At 36.5% G+C, this 25246-nt stretch overlaps 2 protein-coding genes across 2 annotated transcripts in view; one reads left to right on the top strand and one right to left on the bottom strand.

Annotated features, from left to right (window-relative positions):
- The window catches only part of LOC107102926 (probable tubulin polyglutamylase TTLL9), a 7403-nt gene extending 4706 nt beyond the window's left edge, over positions 1 to 2697 (bottom strand). The window contains 2 exon segments of the mRNA XM_015402390.1: positions 2033 to 2113; positions 2532 to 2697. Coding sequence (XP_015257876.1) covers positions 2033 to 2113; positions 2532 to 2697 — 247 coding nt within the window.
- A 9738-nt stretch (positions 2698 to 12435) lies between these two features.
- On the top strand, positions 12436 to 24392 carry LOC107102930 (endothelin-3-like). The gene is made up of 4 exons (XM_015402393.1): positions 12436 to 12765; positions 12848 to 13031; positions 22831 to 22989; positions 23765 to 24392. The coding sequence occupies exons 1-4, from the start codon at positions 12723 to 12725 to the stop codon at positions 23817 to 23819; spliced, it is 441 nt and encodes a 146-aa protein (XP_015257879.1). The 5' UTR covers positions 12436 to 12722; the 3' UTR covers positions 23820 to 24392.
- The last annotated feature ends 854 nt before the right edge of the window (positions 24393 to 25246 follow it).

Genomic DNA, 25246 nt, shown 5'->3' with positions numbered 1-25246 from the left:
TTTTCAGTCTCTTTCTTTGATAGTTCCAATATCAACCACATGGGGGCGCCACAATATCAAATAAGTAATGAAAAGGTAGCCATTGTTATTCTGCCTTTAGTTACGTTTAGATTTTTAAACTTTACCACTCCACTTCAAACCAAGTCGATGCTGATGTAAATTCTGTAAATAAATTCTGGTTGCACTTTGATCAAAAAAACACTTCCTTCTTCATACGCTGCCTCTAAGTACACATTGACATCAATGTTGATTATTCTGTATTTATTTTATGACTAAATGTGGTTAATCATGCTTCTACTGTATATAGCACATTCTGGTTATGTTGATCACTTTGTTATTGTTTGTATGTTAAGACAAAGATAGAATTTAGGGTTGTCAAAAGTATCGATACTCAAAAAGTATCGATACTGAAACGTTGTATCCGGATACAATACTCATTTTCAAAAGTATCGATACAGTGGCACCTAAGCAGTCATTCATCTAAAGTGCAGATTAGAGGAAAATGCACTTTCAGAACACTGTGTGATTGAATAATTCTGTGCACTTTTCAGTTTCAGACTTTTTTTTGTAAGATAATAACTGATCTCCTTTATTAAAGACTAATAAAAACATCAGAATAGCCCATAATGAAAACGACTTGCAGCTCATTTTGAATGTGTGTGGTCAACCACCACACTATCCCACACTGGAAAACAAATCCATTCAGACTTTTGTGCGAAATTTTTGTTTCACAACTTTCTCACTGATCAGATAAATGATCACTCAAGATATTGTAGGTGTTTTCCGGTATATTATTACATATTTTGCTTTTATATTCAAAATGAATTTTATTCGTAACCACATGGCAGATTAAGCAAAATAAGATTTGTTAGAGTAAAGTAGGAGAGCTTAAATCACAAACAGATGATGGGAACAAAGCCTTGTTTCTTTTTTTTCTTCAATAAACCTCACCCTGGAGAGCCTGTAATAAAGAACCAATTATTTTTCAAACTGGCTTCTTTCTGTCCAGAGACACATTGTTCACATTGTTCTACAAAAGAAGGATCTGTAAAGTGGTTTGTGCGTTTCTATGCAATATTGATTCTATAATTTATAAAACTACTTTTTGTTGAATTGCATATGCAGCTTTTTTTTTTTTTTTTTTTGGGGGGGGGGGGGTGGCATGGGGTACGGTATATCCATATAAACTTTGTACAGTACCTCTAGAGAATTAAATCATGATTAATACTCATGCTGATTTTTACAGAAAATAGAAAAATTTGCATTCTTTTTCAAGTAATCTCGCAGATCTTATCTGGTGTAAAGCCAGAACTTTCACTAGGTCATTATATCTATTATATATATTATATATAATTATATATAATATATATAATATAATTGAGTCTAAACCATTTAATTGTAGGCCTGGATGGATGATAAGGATTGTTCTTAATGAAGGTGAATCTCCACCCTTGTCTCAAGTACTTTGCCAACTCCCAAGAGTTTTTGTCACTGCATAAAATTAAAAACATACATGCAGCACGATGCTGCATGTATGTCTCTATATCCAACTGTTAATTGTCAAAAGATTCTCCACCTGGCCTGACTAATGCTATTTTCCCCAACTTTTCAGTTTTTCAACACCATGTCTTGGTAAATTTGTTGTTTTTAATCTTATTTTTACATTTTTAGATTGCTTTTGTACATCCAAACCATTCAAATTTTGTGTATTTCTTTTTATAACCAAACACTATCTCATGCTAATTACAATTTCAAATTTTAAGGACATGTAAATGATAGGTGCTTGAGCAGAAAACAATCCAACCTTCTCTCTTGTTTTTCTCTATTTAAACAACTTCCCCTCCTCGAGCAGCCAGCTTAATGTGGTGGAGGGGTTTTAGTGTCTGGATGATCCCAAAGGCTATATTGGTGTGGGCTCAAATGTTCCGAGTAGGTTCTCCCAAGGTTTACAGGCTCTGGGTGACATGTCAGACAAAGAGCAGTTGACAAAGCCCCCCATGATGAACAAAAAAATTGAGACACATTACATCACCTGGTTCAGCTGAGCCCCTCCCCATGATTCCATCATTCTGCTGGAGGACTTCAACACCCATGTAGGCAATGAAACTGACACCTGGAGGGGAGTGATCGAGAAGAACAGACCCCAGTTCTGAACCCAAGAGGTGTTTTATTAATAAACTTCTGAGCAAGTCACAGATTGTCCCTTAATGAATACCATGTTAAAATAAGGATACCCATCTATTGGTTGTCATCAAAGCCATTCAAAAAAAATGTCCACTGCCTCCGGAGGGGAAAGCAGTGCTTTCCTACCCTGTTTTCAGTGGGAGGGGGCAGTTGCTGACCCTGAAAGAGGACATCATTAGACGGTGGAAGGAATACTTTCCGGATCTCCTCAATCTTGGCTTCAGGTGTATGGAGTCAGGGGCTTTATAGTGTCTGTGCAAGTGGAGCAGGAGGCTGGTACGCATTGCCAGCATTAGGTTCGGATGTGTTCCAGGTGTTTGTTGGACTCCACCACCGCTGTTCATAACCTTTGTGCACAGAAGTTCTAGATGTAGCCAAACACCGGAGGGGGTCTGGTTTGGGAACCAGAGAATCTCGTCCCTGTTTTCTGCGCATGATGTGGTTCTGATGGCTCCCTCCTACCAAGTGTGAAGCAGCCGAAATGAGAATCAGCTCCTCCAAGTCCACGGCCATGGTTCTTGACCAGAAAATGATGGCCTGTCCTGTTCAGGTTGGAGTAGAGTCCCTGCCTAAAGTAGAGGAGTTAAAGCATCTTGGGTCCTGTTCACAAGTGACGGCAGAATAGAGCGGGAGATAGATAGACTGAACGGTGCGACTGCTGTTATCATGCAGACTCTGCACCAGTCTGTCATAGTGAAGAGAGTGCTTAGTAAAAAGGGCAAACCTCTTGATGTAGCAATCGCTCTACATTCCTTCCCTCACCTGTGGTCATGAAACCTGGATCATGACCAAAAGAACGAGTTGCCAGATACAAGCAGCTCAAATTAACTTTCTCTGCAAGGTGGCTGGGCACTCCCTTAGAGATAGGGTAAGGACCTCAGTTTTTCAGGGGAGACTCAGAGTAGAGCTGCTTCTCCTCCACATTGAAAGGAGTCAGCTGAGGGGGCTCGGAATTCTTTCCCGATGCCCCCTGGATGCCTTCCTTGGCAGGCGTTACAGGCACGTCACAACGGGAGGAGGTCCAGGGGAGAACCCAGGCCAGCTGAGAGACTATCCAGTCTTATCCCAGCATTCAGGCTTACCTCAGCAGAGCTGGAGGTGTCTGCAATGATGGAAGTCAGGTAGTCTCCCACTTTATCCAGGACTGCTGCATTCCTGGATAAAGTGGGAGATAAGTACGAGCCAAGTTAACTTCGGAATAAGCCTAAGTCGAGCTTCTCCTCTTAATGCATGCATGCTGTCTTCCATGGTTTTCTGGGGCACTGATAACATATACCAAATTTTTCTGATGTATTCTTTTTTGTTAAAGTTACGCACAACTTAAATTAGCATTTTACATTAAATCACAACAAATGCATTACAGTTTGTGGATCTTTTTACTTCATCCCATATTTCAGTGCCATCACAGATCAAAGTTAAACCTGAACCACAAGTTTCCGTTTAAATACCACAGCAACACAGCATTTCCCAGCTTCATGCTTAGCTCTTTGTTACACAATTTTATTCTTGACTTGCCAGTAGGAAACTTTGACAACAGTCAGTTGAACCGTAGGTGCTTTTTTAAGCGAGATATCACAATGTTTTTTTTTTTTTTTCCTTTTCGGAGACAGCTTATCTTTACTTGCTTCTGTGAAAGATTTTTTCATTAGGTTTGGCATCCCTTCCTCCTAGAAACCACTGTCTGTCTCTTCTAGCAGCTGTACATGGTAAACGTATAATTGCGGCTGACCACTTGTTCTTATGCAGCATTAAAAATTTTTTCACTTTATCTTTACCGGTATCTTGGACTGAATATTGTTTTTGAGGACAAACCCGCAATGGGTTTGTCTCTTTTAAGCATGCAGCCTGTTTTCTCTAAGGAAATCAAATTAAATTCCAGCTTTATTGTCCAATTTAAATTGTCATATCCAATATGAAATTTCATTTTATGTGACTTCCCTGTTGGTCTCAGTCTGAAAATGCTGTCTTTATCACTGCAGGAGTTTGGCACAAATCTTTACCAATTACTGTGCGGTATTTCTCAGGTCATATATTTTCCAGAAGGTGAAAATCATCTTTCGTGATGAACTGTATGGTCCTCAGCAGCTAAACCACAAGCAAGGAACTTGTGGGATTTAGAGCCTAAGCTGCAATCCATCTCAGAGTTATGTTGCTGACTTTATAATCTACGATGCATAGTGCTTCTCCTTGAAAAGATGTTCCATTTGGTAGGCTTTATACTGTAAGCATCGCACAGTTTTTGCATAACAAAAAGGTTTAAATCCTTAAGGTTAGTCTTAGAAATGTAAAAAGGAGAACTTCACACTATGCAGGAATTTGTTTAAGGTTAGAGAACAGAGAATATTCAGTGCCCATTTTGAGAATTTCTGATCACCTTAATCCCCTTGAAAGCATATTTTAAATATGTTTTATGAAACTGACCATAATAAAAGAAAAGAAGTACAGGACTGTATAGTTGAAGCAAAATTAAACATGTTTTTGCCCATAGAATCTGACAAATGTATGTTCTGCCTTTCTTTATTCTAATAGCTCTAAACAGAAGTAATTGTAGCCAACTGCTTTCAGAGGTAATCTAATTGGATAATTTTAGTCATAAATGCTAGATGTCTGTAAACATCTTGCAAGATTTTCTAGAGAAAAATAAACATGCTGCATCATGAAAACAAGGAATAAAGCAGAATGATCAGAGACTTTAAGAAATGCTAATTTGCAGTTTGGCATCGGCCATGTGGTCGAAGAGGAAGAAGGTGCGCTGGTGAAATAAGACCAGAACTAAATAGTTACGGCAATATACAAAACTGGATTTATGCAGGAATGCTGACACTGAACATGCCTCTGACCAGTGGTGGACAAAGTACTCAACAGTATTGCTTGAGTAAAAGTATTTACACTTAATGTCAAATCTTACTCAAATACAAGTTACTCAGTCAAACATCTACTGAAGTTAAAGTACTGAAGTTCTAGCATTTGAAAATACTTACGTTTTCAGGAGTACATGCAATTAAAAGTATGTAAATATTCAAAAAAGGCTAATTATTTTCTAATATAACAGAACCTCGTAACTTTCAGAAACCACCTGATGTTTTCCTGCATAGAGCCATCTGCAACTGATTCTACACCGCCTGAAAAGAACTTCAGCATAAAAAGGCCGCAAAAAATAAGGACAGCTAAGTTGATTGTTTTATTTAAAAACAAACCGAAAGAAAAAAAAGAGCCTCTTGATTCTCTTCACACTTTAATTATGGAATAGAGGTTTAGAGTTGACTATATTACCGCAAAGAAACCACAACTCTGATTTTAGAACTCATCCTCCAGAACAATTCGACACAACAACAACTAACGCCTTAATAAGATGTACAAACTACAAACAATATGTGCCCTGAGTTTCTCACATTTGTGGGACGTCATGCAAATCTCTAAAACAGTGGTGTCCACATTCAGTCCTAAGGTCTGCTGCAGTATCTGTTCAAAAAGCTTTTCAATAAAGAAAAAAACAGCAACAGCAGATTATAAAGCTAAGCTGAGCCAAAAGAAACAAATAACTAGCAGTTTCCCCTAAATGTACTGGAGTAGAAAGTACAATATTTTACTTTGAGATGTAGTGCAGTGAAAGATATCCGTGAGCCCCCAAAAATGACTCAAGTAAAGATACTAAAAAAAAATACTTAAGTACAGTAATTAAGTATTGTTACTTTGTTACTTTCCACTATTTTCTTTTGCAGGAAAAGAAAAGCTATTAAGAGAGAGAAGACAGTAGACATGAATACAAGACAAGAGCTGCCCCTCAAACAACAGATGTAATTTAGATGTTGGCTTTTAGGCTAAATCTGGTCAGTCCATTATAGTCTTGATTTAGCCCAGAAATCGTTGTTGAAAATTGGGCTGTGTTTGGTCAGTCTGATTTTGGAAGCCATTTGGCGTCATTTGGAAGTAAATCATGTTGTCTTTTCAATGTCTTCTCAGCTAATTTTTGCTCAGTGGGGTAGAAGGCGTCACAATGGGACAGAAGATCACCCTCAGTTAGGGCAACAACAGCCAGCGATTCAGAGAGTGGTTTAGATCAAGGGATGTTAAGAGCACATTCACAGTGTTAGTCCAGTCCAGGAATTGATACATGGAAGTGGGAAAGTGTATTTCATCACATTTTGCTTTCATACAAGATAGTTGCTATAACTGCTCAATAAGTTTTCAACCAGATTTTGAATGAAGAAGAAGGAAAAAGAAAAGTCAGTCTCATGAGGTTTCTTTTGTAACTTTGGTGTCAAATGTTCAAAATTTTGTGCACCTGTACATCCTTTTTTTCTCCCCCCCCCAGCTTTTTTTTATTGTCATTACACTGTCACAAGTAAAGAGCAACGAAATAAACTCTCTGCATTTAACCCATCTCCTTGAGGAGTAGTGGGCTGCCATTGTGGGGCACCCAGGGAGCAGTGTGGGGTTAAGGGTCTTTGTTCAGGGAGCCATAGTGGTAGTCCGTGGGAATGGGGCTCAAACTCAGAACCTAAGGATTCCAAGCTCTATGCCCTAACTACTAGGCCGCCACTCACGAAAGCAGGCATTAGTGTGAAGGGTGTTGCCTAAGGACCCACATTGGCAGCTCATTCCTCCCAGCTGGAGAGGAACCCAGGCTTCCTGTTTGCAGGACAGTTGACTTACCACTTGAGCTAACCAGCCACTAGCTGGATACATGGAGCCCCACATAGTATTTTCAAACAATTTTATTAGTTTTGCGCTGTTATTTATTTTCTTCTTCTGCTGCTGCTTAAATGTGTTATTCTTATATCAAACCATCTCTCTCTGCTTTCAGTATGCTGGGACCAGCAAAGTGTGTAAGGTATGGCTCTCCTGTGTGTTTCAGGGTTTGCTGATAGGTTTCCATTGTTGTAACCTGCAGTAGAAATCTGAGTCTGGTATAAAAGGATTCAAAAGGTCTGCTGGGAAAGCACTGTCGTATAGGATGGCTCAAAGTCTAGACATAGATCCACCTGAGAATTCCGGGAAAAACCTTAAAATCTCTATTCAAATATACCATCCAATATGTTTATCTTGGGCGATTTTCTAAAAAATGAGCAATGAACAAATTATTAGCATTTGACAAACCATCTGCCTTTTCATTTTCCAAATTATATGACTCCTTGTGTAGAACTATCACCTAAAATCCTGATTTAATAAACCTACAACTGTCATTTAATAGACTGGCACATATGGGACATCATTTTAGAATTCTGTTTAGCTTTCCATAACCAAACAACTTGAATATTTCTTCTAAAATAAGCTACAGACAAAGGATCTGGGCAGAACCATGTAAGCCTTACAAGGGAAAATTCTCTGTTGATCCCTTTATCCCTGAAGGGGACATAGTTTCATCATAATCAGACCAAGAGGGTTTACATGACTTTGGAATAAAATACATGAGTACCACCTGTTTATTGCTTCTCTGCTCCCTAACTTAGTAAAAATACCACACTATAATGAGCGTTAAAATCTCTTGGCACTTCAAACAAATATGTTTTCTAATAAAACATAAGAAAGCACAGCACAATAACAGGTCAAAGTGGGATCTGAAATTCCTCTGGAATGTGATGTATTCCTTAATGTTTCCTTGTTCTTGTTGAAGTTTGTTATGATGATTTTATTTTGCTACAAGGCCATACGTAAACGGCATAATTCGAGGGGGCAGCTGGTGTTTAATTGAACCTAATGTACTGTTTTATAAAGTATAAATGTATCTGACCTGTGAACAAATGCTGTGAAAAAAGGCAAGAGTAAAGGATTGTGTCAAGCTTACCTCAGTATCTAACATGTAAGATCAAATATTTAAGCTAATTATGAGTTCAATTACAAAAGACAAACACTTTAAAACCGTAAATGTGTTGCACAACTCAAGGATAAGGGAGAGATTTGTTAGAGATACTATTATGTTTACTACTTTCAGTTTCATTTTATTGCCTACAATTAGCGATGCCAAAACCAGTTTACCAAGGATATTTTATTACCTTTTTACTTAGTTGTGACTGCCCACTTATAGTAAATAACTAACAATAAACTCAAATTGCACAAGCAGATTTAATAGATCAGAATGCACAAGGTCTTTCACAGCATGCACACATCCTGAAACCGCTAAACCACACACAGCCAACTTTTCTGATAGCGCTCTGTCTCCACAACTCTGGTGAGGAGAAAGAAAACAGAATATGGTCTTAATTTATCTGGAATTCCTTCTGTTTCCCAGCTTGGGGATTGTGCCAGAGGACTTGGGTATGGCACAAAACCCTAGCCTTAGGAAATTTGGGAGGGGAGCAGAGGGCAGTCATGAGTCAAAAAAAATTTGGCTTTAGTGGATACTTTAGTAGGACAGTTAATTTATCCAATCCAGAGAGTAAGGATGTGAATTGCTTGAGATGTACATTATCTAAAATAAACTAAAAAAAATGAAGTCATAATTCTTTTCAGGAGGTAATGTGTTTGCTTCATGTCAATGTTCTGCATATGCATTTCTATGCTTGCTCATAGCTTTTGGTCTACTTCTTTCATCTTTACGTAATTATTTCCACAAGTTAGACAGTGCCTTCAGACATTGTTATTTTAGCAAATCCAAATAGCTCAGTAGATTTCCTCCTTGTTATTCTGTTTTAGGCCATCTGGCAACCTGACATCTAAGAGTAATAAACACCCAAAAGAGGCCATGCAACTTAAGGGAAATTTGAGTTGCAGGCTCAACAAGTGAAGTTTGCTTCGATAACACCGGTTTGATCGTGATAAGATGCCACCCGCAACTAAAACTAATTTGTTCTGTGCTCCAGACGTCAGTCACATTGCTACTGCTAGCACCTACATCACTGCCATTCGTTAAAAAGATATTCCTGTTTAATTGTTACAACATATTTGGCTCACAATGTTGTTGTTCTTTTTCCCTGCAAGGTTGAATCCATCTAGGGTTGTGTGTATGGCCTCATCCACCCTTTGCATTCCTCTTTCAATCAACATAACTCTGGCTGCCTGGGATGTGTTTTCAGGATCAGCACCCATGCAATATTAGCCCTTGATCAGAGTGTCAAAGCATAAGATAAACAGTGGTAATGTTTTAATTAGTATGTGTTGTTTGTGCACGCCACTTTACTTTATTAAGACCTTCTTAACAATGTTATTGGGATATTTAAAACATGCTTTATTTTTAAATGTAAATAAAAATGCACCCTGTTTTTTTTTTTAATGTGACAGTGCACATAAAGGTGAATAAAGTTTTTTTTTAAACTGTGTAACTAAGTAACATTTTGATAAGACACCCAGCTCAGAATAGCCACATACAACACAGAAAGATATGAGATTATATAGAGATTATATAGTGGACACCGATGAAAAAAATACACTATCAGAAGGGGAAAAATATCATAAATGTCACAGTCTTGTTTCTGTTATGCTTTCTTTTGAGTATTCAGTTTTACTTTGCTCAATGTTTTCTAGTTTTATTGGTTTAATTCTCATTTTGCTGTTTTTCTGGTTATATTTTAGGTTTTCAGGTTTTTACTTGTTGGAGGATAAAAAGTGCCAAAATTAAATAAATAAATACAGCATTAAATAAATAATTAAATGTGTCAATAATTAATTAAATGTGGAATTAAATAAATAAATGTGTCATTCATTAATTAAAACCACGTCACTAATATAAAGTGCCACAATTAAATAAATAAATACAGCGATAAACAATTAATTAAATGTGTAATTCATTAAATAAATAAGGAATTTAATATATAAATGTGTCATTAATTTAATAAAATACGTCTTCATTTTCTTTAAAAAATATATATAATTATTTCAGTGTGCATTTAATTATTTCATGGTCCTGTGTTGCAGTGCATCGAAACCATTAAAAGAATCTGTCAAACTCACCCATCAAAGTTAGGGGGCAGTTATCTAACATCTGATTTGTCACCCTGCACATTAAGGCGAAGCTAATCGATTACAGAGACTCGATTCGTCGTTAACCCCCCGTATTTATTTATTTCATTTCGGCACTTTTTATCCTCCATAGTTGCCCTCTGTTGCCCTCTAGTGCTCTCCTTTTTTCCTTGCTCCTTTCCAGTCTGCTATGTTCACACCTGCTCCCAATCTGCTCGTTAGTCCTCTCTTTGTTCAGTCTCTACTCCGTGTCACTGAGTCTTCCTCGTCGTGATTGTTTTCCCCCCTGATGTCTCCATGGTTTCTGGTTTGTTTGACTTTTTTTATGCTTGATTTTGGGATTTTTGGATTCCTGCCTCAGTTGTCTGTTAACATTTCACTAAATCAACAAGAAACTCACCACTGCCTACCTGCCTCTGCATTTGGGTCCTCAAACCACAATCAAACCCTGACAGTAAAGAGAAACTGGTAGATCAATTATTAGATGTACAATATTTTTGGCAAAAAATATCTAAAAGTAAATGTTGCATACTCTATAGATAAGGAGCAACTTGTGCCAGAGCCGTCTGTGAAATAGGCTGGTGGCGTAATTGATTGGCAGGAGGGTGTGGATTATTTTCCTCAGTCATTTATCTTTATGAAGTACTGCTTTCATGCTTTTTTATATTTGTTTTGGTTTTGTTCTTTTTTTAAATTTATCATTGGATATGATTATCAGTTTTCTATTGTAACATTTAATACAGAGATTCTTAAATAACAATAATATAAGAATATTAAAAATGGGAGTAAAATATGCAATTATAGTTTCCAGATTGGTAAACATATTTACCATTGGGTGGTATAACAGCATTCTATTAGTAATATAATGCATATAGTATGTTGCATTTCATAAGTTTTCAAAGGAAATGTAAATCAATTGAGATTTTAGGGGAAATTCCTTCAGAAAGTTTTTGTATTTGAAAGGCTACAAGAAATGATCTTGGGTGTTGGTTGAATACCAATTCCTGATGGTAAACCATGTGCATCACGACACATTCTAAAACTGCTTAAAAAAAACAACTTTCTTAAATGGACTATCTGAGAGATGTAGCAATAGACATACAGTAAAGTTGTTGTGCTCCATCTTTCCACAATACTGCAGGTTTATTGTTGTCAAAAATGTAATTTCAAAAAATTATTCAGAAGGTTTCATCTAGCGTAGTTATATCTACCGTTTATCAAAAAATCTCTGACACTTTGAAATACACTTATTAACACTTATTAAACCCCTATTCCAAATAAGGTTTATTAAAATATGCCCACTAGCAACTTTTTAAATTAAAATCACATAAGAACGGCTTAAACAATCCTGGACAGCAATAATACAAGTGCTTTCTCCACACAATTCCACACAAAAAGCCACTTCAATTTGAATTTCTTGTACTTGTTGAGCCCCTTGCTGTCATGCCGTGTGGCAAATGTATTTCAGCCTCCTTACATGTGGTACGCCAATCCTTCTGGCTTTCCTGATAATTGAATCCAACTTTTGCTCCACATGCCTAAGGCTTTTAGTGCCAGAGAAAGTAAGCAAACTGAGAGAGTTACTGAGCCACTTACAGGCTCCATTGTTGGCAGGGTGTTCTAACAATCCAGGTGTTTGAGGAGTTGTGTGTCAAACACAGCTAATGCAAACTATAAATCCTTTGACTGGTTGTTTCAGGTGTGCAAGAAAACATATCTGATTTGCAAATGTTTGTTGTTATGAAGAACTTATTCAAAGATTTCAGCAAACTTAAAACTGTGATAGTAATATAAGATAAGATTTAGTGTGAATTTGGACAAAAATCCTTTTTACCATCAGTTTTTTTTTTTTTTTTTTGGTAAACGAAAGAGTTTTTGTTATTTTTGCAGGCTTAGCAGTTTTATCTTCAAATTGTCCTTATTTCTGACATTTTAATTTATTTTAATTATTTTTATATGGTATAATTGGCAAGCTTTTAAGCACCTTGGTAATGTTCTGTTGTTGTTGCTGTAGAAAAAAGGATCTTATACAATATATCCTAAATCATATTGACAGAAGTTTGTTTGACATTTTGTTTTTACTTTTGACTCCCCCCTCACCCAGAAGCTCAAATCATGCCTAATTATAGGTTATAATTTAACATATGATTAATCCTGTGAATTATTTGATTGGATGGATTCTACATTCCAATGGATTACAAAAAAAGGAAATAAGCTTCATCTCTGTTACGCAGCCTCTGAGACATGTGTGTGTTACATGTGCTCCTCAGTGCTCTGTGGTGGAGGGGGTTGTGGGGTTCAGAGAGGTGTGGGCGTGTACCTTTCCCTCACAGCCCCACACCTTTGATTTTGCCTATTAGAAGTGACACAGAGGATCTTTGCTCCACTCTTTGCTGTATAATTTTACTGATTTAAGCAAGTTTATACCTAATATTAAAAGGGGGAGAATACTTACCTTTTTTTAGGTTTGGATTAATTATATTTTTTTAAGAAGGGAAAGCAAACACAGCAAGCTGAGATTTGCTCGGACCATGTGAGCTCTTCAAGGATTTACAAAGTTAATGGATGCAAAGTTGATCTTACTATGAGTCCTTTTTGGAGAGTTTGACGCTGCTACAATTCTGTGTTTTCACACAAGTATGCTTTTCAGAATACTGACTTTGACTCTGATTCTTCTGCAAGGTAAGTTTTGAAACTTGCGTTTGTGTAGACTGTTCTTGCTTTTGGATGTTGACTTATTTTCCCCCACATCTTCTTATTAAAGGCGCTTTGATGGCCTCTGTTAAATCCGAGAGCAGCCCCAGGATTGTTCCCATTAAAGCATCCGAAGCTTCCCAGCCATCTGAGACCTCGAGGTCCAGACAAAAGCGCTGCACCTGTTATTCCTACACGGACAAAGAGTGCGTCTATTACTGCCACCTGGATATCATCTGGATAAATACTCCTGAGTAAGACAGGCAACTTTTTCATCTGTTCACGACGCATGCATTTGCGTTCAAATGCTTGAGTGTAAAAGCCCCTTTTTATGATGCCACAAGTTTGTAAGGTTTTCTGCTTTGCATATTCAGAAACTGAAGGTTTTTTTATTTTTTTTTTTTTTCATTTTACTTTGCAAAATTACCAACGCCACTCCCAATTGGAATGATGGTGTCTATAATTTTTTTTTTTTAAGCCCTAACACATATTTCTAAGATATAAATGACAGAACTTTGACTAGGCCCTTCTATCAAAATAATGTGCCCAGACAGCTGCAGTTAATCTGGAGCACTGCTGCCCATGTTCTTAACAAAACCTAGAAAGTAGAGCACATTTCCCCAGTTTTGAATTCCTTACATTGACTTGCTGTTTCTCAGAGAATAGACTTTAATATACTTTGTAAATAACCCATTAATTTCCCCCTAAACAGATGGGACACTTCATTTTATAAGGCTGTTTTAAAAACATCTTTTAATTCCTTGTTTTTTGGCACATACATTTATTTTTAGTCTTTGGAACTTGTTTTTAAGTGCTTTCTTTAATCAATTTGTGCTTCTGCCGTACATGTTTCCCCCACGTTTTCTTTAGCATGTAAAGAACTTTGCCTTAAACTAAACTACTGCTCAGCACCTCTGCTAGTGTCTCATATCTTTTGCAGCCTCTGACCTATTTTATTCTTTGTCTTGTGTTTTGCTCTGTTTGTCTTCCTATACACTCTTACCACCTTTTCTTTTTCTGTTAAGAAAAGACATCTGCACAAAATGATGTCACCACCACCATTTTTCACATTTAGATAGTTATTTCAGGGTGCAGTGTTAGTTTTCTGTTACACATAAAAAAAGTTTCGTTTCATGGGACCAGACCACATTCTTCTTAATGGTTGCTGTGTCCCCTGAAAGGTTTCCTAAATCTTTTAGCTAATGACCCACAAAATGTGTAGGACCCAAATTAGATATGTATAAATCAACCATGTGTGTAATGATATTACTAAAGGCATCAACAACCAAAACAGTTAGTTATAGCTGTTTTTAAGTGATAATTTTATACCTTTTTAACCACTGTTAAATCTCTGGAGTGGATTTCAAGACCCCATACTGGTTGATCAAGGACACCAGGTGGGGTCACAACCTCAACTTTGAAAATCAACACCCCACCGAGCTTATGCCAAACTGCAATAAGACAGTTTTACACAGTTCTTTTAACATGGCTTTCCATCTGCCATTATTCCATAAAGTTCAAAGGTGAGGATTGAGAATTTGTCCTGTTAACAGATTCTACAAATTGGTAGTAATGGTCTCAGTATTCCCTCAGCTTGCTCATTAGGGTAAATGGCTTTTTTCCAGATGATGCAATAAAAGGTCCTCCATTTAATGTCACTGATAAAACTGATTGGCTTGTTGTTTTTTTCACCCTTTATATGTCTCTAAATGTTTCTCCCTAAAATCGATGTGATGACTTTATGAGGCTGTTTTTTATTATTATAATTTTTTTAAGTTAAGCGATCAGACTGAATTTATCCATTAGGTGACTTTTGAAACCAGTTGTTTGCCATAGATCTTATGTGGGAGTATAAGATAAAAAACAAGTTTAAGACATACATACATCTTAATTGTCTGATATATGTGAAAGGTAAATGAAAATGGAAACGAATATGTCGTTACATAACTTCATATAAGATATATTGAAGCCTGTTGTATCATTAAAAAAATTATTAATATCCATCAGTATGAATACTTTTGTGAAGGGAATAGAAATTCTGTTAAAGCATGATATGTGCAGTATAGATTATAAAAGCATCTCTAGACAAGATTCTGCTACACATCAACAAAAGGAGGGAAGGAATTGATCTGCTGATTGGCTTGTATTGTGTTTATGCAACTCAGAGAGTCATTTATTTTAAGGGAACACGCTGTTGTCGAGTCACGCCCTGCTATATTCCCCAAGGCTACGCAGTTTTGGTTCAAGTGATAACAAGCCCAGTAGAGACTACTCGTCTCCTCCTAGTTTAAATGCAGATGCTATGTCTTTCTGGTATTGTTTGTTGGAGCCTGCACCACAAAGACATTTCTGCTTGATTATTATGTGTTAGGGTTTATTCAATAGTTTGATTATACTCCTTGCCTTTTTTATTGTATTTCCACTTTGCAGGAGCCAAAATGAAGAAGATATGACTAATGTTCAGTTTGAGGGAACTAAATGTCTCTCAGAATTGTGACTACGTAAATAAATTATCTAAAAAATATGTATTAGCTAAGCTATAAAATATGAATTCAGCTAAACTAACTTTGGTAACCTTTTCCACTGTTTTAAGTTGCTGCTTAAAGTTTTTTTTTTTTATTCCTTTTCTTTTTCAGTGGGATTTATCAGTCAGTAATTCTTTTTAAAAGTGATTTTCAGAAATTAAGAACAGGATTGAATTAGAGGGTGTGCTGATACAACTTTTTCATTTCTGATACAATACTAATATTGCAGCTATTATTATTGATAAATACATTGATAAATTGACCTGATATCAGCATAAATTATCCATGCTTGCATTACCCATTTGCACCGTGGAATTTAGAAAAAGGCTTGATCAAGTGACATTGCTTAAATGGAGAAACAACAATACAATAGTAATTAATCAGTTGGTATTAATATTAATACCAATCAGTTGGTTACATAAACTTTTAACAGAAGCAGAGTGTTTCTATCAGTTTGCATACAGTATATTAGAAATTTCAGATGCTGATAATCCAATATTCTTTTCTTTGCTAATATTGGATGGATTTATGAATATTGGATGGAGGTGCATCCCTCAAGGAAATATAATTGACATATAATGAGTGAAACAAGGGTAAGCAAGGGCAAAAGGCACAGAAATATGTAGCTGAAAAGGGTGTGGTTGGTTTAAAAGCTTTAGACGATAGTTTTATGATAACAGTTTTTTGATTGACATAGAAGTAAAGTAGAAGGACAAGAATGTATTGTCAGATGCACTCTTAGTTTATACACATTGTGTGGTGGGAAACTTACTACACATTGATATTAAAGCATTTTCCTCACTGTCTGTGGTGGTAGCAGTATAATGCTGTGATATTTTCTTTAGCATAGGAAGGGAAGTTGGTCCATGTACCCCGGAAGATGGTTAGAAGGTAAGAGAGGCATTAGCATGAGAAGAAGAATCACCTTCTAGAGGGACAGATATTCTAAAAACACAGCAAGAGGTAGAATAGAATGCTTTAAGTCAAAGCATATTTACAGTATGTGTTAACACCTGTCTCTGCTGACGCAAGCCCAGAGGTCAAGTAACTGAACGCAAAAATTTAAATCAGTTTCTAATTTTACTTGCCATAATTTTGCTTGCACTTGGAAATTATATTACTCTGTTTATTAAGGTATTGGAAGAAGCCTTGCTATGTAAATGACATATAATCTTAGGCCCTTATCTTTAGAAGGTTTGCATGTCTTAAAATAAAGCAAACTTAAGCACTACAAGCACAGCAGCCACAAGACGGTTTTTACAATCTTCGATCACATCAAGCAAAGTGTACAGATACTTCTAAAACATATCGCTGGTCTCTATGTACAATAGCAGATGAAAGTCACAGAGTACCTTTGCATTATTTGCCCTGATAAGTTGGGGAGAAAAAATGTATATTTTAAGATGTTTTTAGTGAGAAAGTGCACCTCAAAATGCCCTCCTTATAATCAGTTAATCAGGTATATGATCCTACTGTTAAACATTCTGCTGTAGTTGTTCTAAACAGCAGCTTTAGCCCTGTAAACAGGGAACGTCTCACTGGGAATCCCCAGCATATCTCTCTTAAACTGGCCAATCACTCCATGATTACTTTAGCTTGGACAGTGAGACTGAATTACAGACAGTTTAATTCAGTGTAATTCAGTCTGGTAAACGACCGCTGACCAATCATAGTGCAGGAGGTGGGACTTTACGATGCATCAATCTTGGCGCCAGAATTACCCATAATACATCAGCACTTTTCTGCTTCCATAACAATAAGCTGGCATCTGCCGTGGAGCATTTGCAATGAAAATGAAGAACATAAGAGAGCAAAGCTTAGCTAGTCTCAGATGTTTTAGGCGAAACCGACAGATCATTCACTGGAGAGTTTTTTTCGATGGCTTGACACATATTCACAGACAAAAAAATTACAAAAACAGAGCTTGTCGCTTGGAGTTTTTGTGTCATATCTCTATCTGTGTGATTAGTTCTAACCTGATGAGGCTAACCCTGCTAGTCCTGCCTTTGAAATCAACCCCTATCAGCACTTTACTTGGCTAATACGGCTTGTATACATTGTGTCTGCTGCAGTTTAAACAGGGAGACAGTGGTTAAAGCATTTTTTGGTGGTACAACCTGCAAGCAGCAGAAAATTAAATCTAATCAATTTTTCCAGCATGTTTTCATATTTGAAATTAAAGAGGTGTTGGAGTTTTCCAATGGTACCGCCACCTGTGGCCTTCTGACCCAATATAAATTCGGAAAAATAGGCTACAGGCTTATAGAAGCATCAGTGCTGAACGTCTGAGGTGTCAGTCTGCTCATCATTTTAATCGTAAAGGGTCAAATAAAAAGGCTAATTTAAATATATTTTTGGGTAAAAACATACATAATATCTCTTTTATGTTGGTTTCAATTATTCTGTAGGAGTGATAATTGGGTGGATGCATCGACTGTCACCTAGCCAGTTCCCAGATCAGTTCATTTTGTTAAGATGCAAAAAGTCAGATTTTGTAACTCTAGCATGTGATTTGCAATTGCTTGATTTCAGGGACACTACATACAGGAGAATATTGGGATAAGACGATGCAGAATGTGAAATTTTCCAGATTTAGGTTTGGAGGGGTTGCAACGTTTTATCAAGTAGCCCGGATCATAGGCCATGAGTGGGTTTTAATTTTTCCAGGTTGTTTATTTGACAGTAAAAGCCGAAGTTGAGTTCATGTGTCGGCCGATGAGTCCACTTTTGCATGCAACACACACACACCGCCATGCAGGCACGCACATTCCTGACAGGGGGGGGGGATTTTTGAGTTGTCCAGGTGTGAGGAGACTCAATTTAATTTGTCGGTGAATGCCTTACCCGATCACTCTTGACACCACACAAAGTGGGATTATCTCTGTTTAACAGACCTGATTATCTTGCTTTGTGAGCTCTCGTTTATTGGTGGCAAGAGGGACTTTTTGTCTCCTATATTCATTGACGGGTTGTGTGCAATGCACGATTATGTTTAATTAAATTAGTATGGGCTTAATTTCTTTTGCAATTATTGGGGCAAGCCACAATTTAAAGTCGAGGGTGTAGGTAAATGTGGCTGTTTAGAGCATGGTCTGTTGTAAATCTGACCCAGGCTTCACTCTCAAAGACATGGGGGTTGTCAGTCGGCGGACAAACAACTCATGTTTTATACTTGATTTTTTATATTCAAATTTAACTGCAGTTATTTATGTCATATCATAGTTTTTTGGGGTGTGATTTTTGCTCTGTTAAAACATGCATTTGAATCCCTTAAAGTAACAGATGTATTTAAAATGGACTTAAACAGAAAGATGACATATGTCGAAACGAGGATTAAGTGTTTTCAACTTAAAGGCATGCATATCACAGATTAGAAGCAATACATTACAATTTAAACTCTAAAACACCCTTTTGTCAGTTTTGACACCTTAGTACCACATTCCAAGCGAAAAGTCATGAAAGCATAATTTTTTTTTTCCTTCCTGTCTTGTAGTGCCAAGATTGCTGCAGGCTATCTCAGATAAACAACTCAATTTATTACTTCAAAGCATGTCAGGACAAACTGACATATTTTAAATACCAAATGAAGTAATGAAATGGAACAAAACAAATTCAACAGAAGAGGAGAAAAAAAACATTTTATATATTGTGGGACACAATATAGTAGACCTTTAAAACCTATAACAAGAATCAATAAGTATTTTTTTTTGTTGTTGTAGTCAATAGATAACATATTTTTGGCTCCATGCAGATAAGTAATAAAACCTTTGTACTCCAGGAAAAGGAAGAACCCAGTATGTTACCTCCCTTCCACTGTCTTGTAAAGTTTCAATGGGTTCAATAAAATTTGGTCCTGTAACAACCAAAAACATAGGTTTCTTTCCTTTGGATTATGATGGGAATGTGACCATGACTATCAGAATTGTGCATAATTGTGTAGAAAGCAAAGCGTAAAACATTTTTTAGATTATTTTCTAAATAAAAACCTGGAAAGTGTAGTGGACCGTTGTGTTTAGCTCCTTTGTACCCAAACACTGTTCATCTGCCAGTCTTTTACTTACTTTATCCAACTTTGAACCCACAGAAGTGCATATTTTTTTTGCAAAAAAGATCAAAATAATAATCTTTGGCTGCACCATTTTAACACGTTTGTATAGTTTGTATTGTTTTAGCTCTGTATGGTAAGCATTGCTGCCTTGCTGAAAGGTAAATAATTTAATACAAAATAATATTTTGCTTTTCTAGATCAACTATATACATTGGGCCCTAATGGAGCTACTGTATCTCAATGTTGCAATGCTAATCTTGACATTTTCCGGCTAACGTTTATTAATATATGGCCTAAAAACAACTGAGTGCTGACTCCTGTGGGTTAAAACATGGCAACTGCATTTAAATTTTTCTGTAGGTTAAAACTATTGGCTTGGTACATGTGTACACCACAACCCTGTGCTCAGATGTAATGGTTTGTTCATCTTAGGAACTCCGAACTGGAGAGTGGCAGTGCAGCAATATCTGAGGCGATAGTATTCCTGTTTACCTCATGTCGGAGGTCATATCTCTGTTGTTCAAATATGGCAACTGTTGTAACCTGAACAATGCTCTGTGTGGTGTTGGGCACACATGAATTGATTATTATTTTTCTGGGGGGGGTGTTATCACATACCTGTAATCAGCATAATTTTAGGTACTTAGATTATTTTGTCATATCAAATTCATAGTTACTCTTCCTTGTTCTGCCCACATTTCAGCTTTACCCCTCCACTCATTCCCACAGTTTGTCCTGCCCCTCAGTGTCCCTTGGTATTACCCAATTTGTCTGGAGTTGAGCAGTTTTAGTTGAACTTTGTCTCAATCTTTTGCAGCCTCCAAACCTTCCCCCCCCCCCCTGTAGTTAATTGTTAAATGCCTTTTCATAAAGCATCTTTTCGGGGTAGAGTACTTGAGTACACTTTACATTAAAATCAGTCATTTACTCACATATTCACACACTGATGGTGGTAAGCTACAGTGTAGTCACAGCTGCCTTAGGGCAGCACTGATGGAAGCAAGACACCACCTGGCCTTTGTAGGGCAGTGTACAGAATTAAACATTGTTCTGTTATTTCTGTTGTTCATTTTCAAGAAAAATATCCTCAGCAAAATATGGTGATGGTATCCTAATATACAGGAAGATTTACGAATATACAGTATGGTGTTTGTTTTCGACTACACAGTATTTTAGGGCCCTGTCACACCTTGAAGATTTAGCTAGTGTATGCCTGCCATCTCAGAATCTCCTAAAATGCTTGCATACGCTGAACCTTCTATGTATTTTATTCAATGTTGGGAGTATACAGAACTTATGTCCAACAACAACTTATGCTTACGCACAGCAGCGTAATGCCCATGAAAAAGCTGCTCCGCCTCAGGCGATGATACTCCCCCCCCCCTCCCAGCTTATGCCAACGATCAGATAACTTACCAGTAACTTATGGCCCAGGTATGAGCATACGCTGGGATACATTTGCCAGATTTTTTGGTATATCAGGCATACGCTGGTCTAAATGTCAAGGTGTGACAGGGGCTTTACAAAAAAGTCAGGAACTTCCTCCACATGTTTGCTGTGCCCACTGCATGATCTGTAGCAAAATGCCATGTTTTCATGGCTTCCTTTCTAAATTTACTCTTGTTTTAGTACTTTTATTAACATTTACTCAGCAACTGTCACAGTCTTGGTTTTGTTATGTTTATTTAGAGTATTCAGTTTTACTTTGCTCCTTGTTTTAGTGTTTAATTATTATTTTGTTTTTCTTGTTAGTTCCTGTCTTCCAGGTTTTCCATTTGTTGTCCTCTGCTGCCCTCTTGTGTCCTCTTTCCCTTGCTCTGTTTTCTGCTCTGTCCTCACCTGTTTCCAATCCTCTCGTTAGCCCTCTCTTTGTCTCTGTCCCCTTTAAAAGCCCTCCCTCTTCAGTTCCTGTTTGCTGGATCCTTGTCTAACGTCTGTCTGCTTACCTCGTCTCTCCCTGGCTCCTAGAGTTTGGTTTCCCTTGATGTCTCCTTGGTTCTGGTTTGTCATTTTTGTTGGATTTTTTGATTCCTGCCTCTGTACCTGTGGACCTCATTAAACCCACCTAAATTCATCTCTGCCTACTTGCCTCTGCATTTGGGTCCTCAATCCAACACCAAACCGTGACAGCAACTGCCTGGTTTAAAGATTCTCCTACATAAAGTATTGATCTCTGCAGCTCCTCCTAACTCAGCTTTTTGACAAATGAAATCAAATCACGCACAATAGGACATAATTCATTAATAATATGTAATCTCTTGAAATCAAATAGTTTTAGTGTTTGTTTTTTTAGGACTTTTGGAGTTTATGGGTACTAAATACAAATCTGCACCACTATTTCCAGGTTTTGATTTGTCCAACAACTTAAAAAAACATGCATCACTTAATGTCTAATAAGGATGCGCTTATTATTGATGAATCCTAATAAAATGCAAAATCCAACATTGTATATAAAGTTGAAAGGGTGTGATAACATTTGGATGACAGTAGAAAACACAGTGTAGTTACTTTTTTGTCATACTTACTGTACAGAACTTTAGTACTTGGAAATTATTTTAACTATAGTGTTGTAGAAGTGTAGCACCCCTTACCTTTTCCTTCTCTCTTACAGTAGCATCTTCAATTTAATTTGTTCCTATACTGAATCTCTGGTGCACAGCTGCCAATCTAAACCAATTAGATAGAGGGTTAAAGAGTATTTTACCCTGAGGACAATCAGATACACAGTTGCAAACAGGCAGACTGAAATGGCAAGCAATGTGAAGTGGAAGCCACAGGCAGCATGTATTTTACACTGCAGGTATTCAGTAAGACCCAGGCAGTCTGACATATTCTGACAAGTCAAGGAGGGAAAGCTATTCATCTGTCAATTAATATTTTATTTCAAATGACAAATGTAGCCTCCTTCCTCACAAGTCTCCCTGTAAAGCCCCTGCTGCGATACTCAGAGCACATTGTATTTCCTTCTTTGACCTTAAAGATCTCACACGTCAAAACACTTGGACAATTTTACTTTTCTTTGAAAAAAAAATATAATTCACAGATGGTTGAAAACAGATGAGACAAAAGACAGAAAAATGAGCGGCTGACAGCATCAGCATTGCAATCCAGATGGGGGGATTGGCGTGAACAGATGATATAGTCAAGGACTTTCTGAATTACTGTTTTAAAATTGATGGATACACATTATATGCCAGTTTGTTTTTCACCCGTTTCTCTGGTATGGCTGCAAGTTTTTACTTGACATGTTATTTGTGGTAGTTGACCAAAGGTGTTATAAAAGGTGCTTAAAATGATCAAAGACAATACATTGATCATCAGTTATTTTATAGGGAAAACCTCATTGTATCACAGAGTTAATCATGATTTTGTTTAGAACACATACTGCAAAATTTTGATCTCTATTTAAAAACTTATATCATTAGAACATTGCTCCTTCAGTGCCACTAAATCCAGATTTCTGTTTGCACTTTATCTTAGGCGCACTGTGCCTTATGGTATGTCTAACTACAGAGGGCCAAAGAGAAGGAGACGTGATGCTACTGCAATAGTGGCTAAAGGTGATCAGCCTCAGATGCGACGCTGCATATGTGCTGTGACTGATGCAGACCCTGGGTGCAGAAACTTTTGCCACTCAAGGTAAGCATGTTTTCAAATGGTAAAACACTAAATCGACTGACATGGATCTATGTAATATGAAATAGGAGTAAATGATGGTGTTTACACCAGATGTCCATCATTATCCTAAACTTATAATGGAAAAAAAAAAAAAACCTTAAATCTGACTAAATTCATTCATGACCTAATTACACTAAGCAGTCTTTTATACGTAAAAAAAATAAATAAATAAATAAATTAAAAATTGCCTATGTAACATGATATATTTTTGAAACTTCCTTTTAACATTAGTCAATGATGAAAACATATTTCATACTCCTGAACTATCTTTGTCATATTTCATTTCAGCTCTAGCTATATGACAATATAAGAACCCCGAGCCTTAGATTACTGTTCAATAAGTATCTTAGGTATGCTTTTAATAACACTGATATTTTTTCCAGGATAAAGCATTACTGTAATTGGGCTTTTGGTTTCTTATCCTAAACATATTGTTGGCCTGAATCCACAGTAAATTTAAACTCTTGGCACTGACTTTAAACAACTATATTAAAAAAAAAAAAAAAAAGAAAAGCCAGTCTTTGTTGCTGTTTGGTAAACGGAACCAGCCCTTTTATCTTTGCTTTGGAGTGTGTGACCTAAACAGCGGAATGATAGCTGCTTTAAGGTCTCTGGTTAAAAATAAATGTATGCCAGTGTCCTACATGACCTGTAACCCTGTTGTTATATCTGTTTTCATAATTAAATGAGATTTATTTTAATAATACAGAGATTTTCATTATTCTTTTCTTTAAAGCCTGCATCAGACTCAACCAGCCAGAATCCTCCACAAAGACCCCGTCTTCGGATGACACAACAGCATCTATAAATCTGCTCCTCTTCCTTTTTCAATGGATTTTTTTACTCTCCTTTATCCCCTTGCTTTTACCCTCCGTTTGGCTCCTTGCCTCCCAGGTACAAACTGTGAAAATGAAGAACTTCGGAGTTGCGCTCTGCCAACATTCCGCAGCATCAAAACTCTTGGAACAAGTTCCATCAGGCCAACAGGTTTCAAGAAGTCCTCAGTAAAATTTGATGCAGACCCCCAGAGGCTATTCCCCCTTTTTGATTCATTTTGAAAGAACCAAAGGATCACTCTTATAATGATAGAAATACAAAACTAATGACTGTTTATGTCAAGCTTCATCAGTTCAGTGCTTGGGTTTTGGTTTGTTTGTTGTCACCTGCAAATTTCAGAATTTGAATAGTCTAATATGGAGTCAGAAAGGGGTCAAAATGTTTGTAAAGAAAAAATAAAAGTTGATATTTAATGTCAAATTTGAACCATATAATGTGAGAAACTAAAAAAGCAAACATAAGTTAATAAGAATTGAATCTAGATTCAGTTTAGTATTCTAATTACAATGTTTGTTTTTTATTGCAGTTTTAGATATATAAAACTGCAATAAATATATATTCAGATTCAAATCACTCTCTGACAGTTAGTTTCTGTATTTAGTTTCAAATTCATCAGGATTTTTGTTTTACTCTTTCAAAGCAGTTTTTTAGACCCCAATCTGAAATATTTTCACAATCTGAACATGAAAAAAACTGATTCGAAAGTGTAAAAAAAAAAAAAAATCCTGAAACTGAAAAAGGAATTTGAAGCTAAAAAAAGAAATATAAATTGAAAGAAAGGGATTTGAATCTGAAAATATAAAACTGCAATTGAAAAGAAGAGTACAAAAAAATTAAAGTGTAATTAAAATGCTAAACTGAAATATGAGTTGTTGTTTTTTTCAAGCTGAGGGTAAGAATTTTGATTCAGTTCTTATTATTTTATGTTTGCTTTTTTTAGTTTCTCAGATTATAAGGTAAAAATAGGAAATTCAATGTCAGCTTATATTTTTTCTGTTTATTCTTTCAGTTCAACTAGGATTTATAAGATTACAAACATTTTGACCCCTTTCTGACTCCATAGACTAAGACCACCATATAAGCTTATAACAGTATATAAGAAACTATATTCCATAGAGAAGAGCCGCAGTGACGACTAAGGCCTCTGTACATGGGCTGCACACTTTTAACATTCCATAGGGAAGACTATAAATGACAAAAAAAATTACTAGAGCATTAAGTTCATGTAAACTTTTTTTTTTTTTTTTTTTTCAAAAATTATTTATAGCCTATTGGAAATGCAATGTCTGTCCACTTTATAGCTAGATCTAGATAGCAATGAGTGAGTACCTTTTTGCCCTCAGAACTGCTTTAATTCTTTTTTTTTTTTTTTTTTTTTTTT

This window comes from Cyprinodon variegatus, unplaced genomic scaffold (genome assembly GCF_000732505.1).
Source record: "Cyprinodon variegatus isolate N-32 unplaced genomic scaffold, C_variegatus-1.0 Scaffold1343, whole genome shotgun sequence".
NCBI lineage: Eukaryota > Metazoa > Chordata > Actinopteri > Cyprinodontiformes > Cyprinodontidae > Cyprinodon > Cyprinodon variegatus.
The sequence above is the reverse complement of the archived record's forward strand: the minus strand, read 5'-3'. Positions and strand labels throughout refer to the sequence as shown.

Coding starts and splice junctions, on each gene's coding strand:
- LOC107102930 (XM_015402393.1), top strand. CDS start 12,723: ATGCTTTTCAGAATACTGACTTTGACTCTGATTCTTCTGCAAG. Junction 12,766..12,847: donor GACTCTGATTCTTCTGCAAG/GTAAGTTTTGAA, acceptor TTCTTATTAAAG/GCGCTTTGATGGCCTCTGTT. Junction 22,990..23,764: donor AGAAACTTTTGCCACTCAAG/GTAAGCATGTTT, acceptor TTTTCTTTAAAG/CCTGCATCAGACTCAACCAG.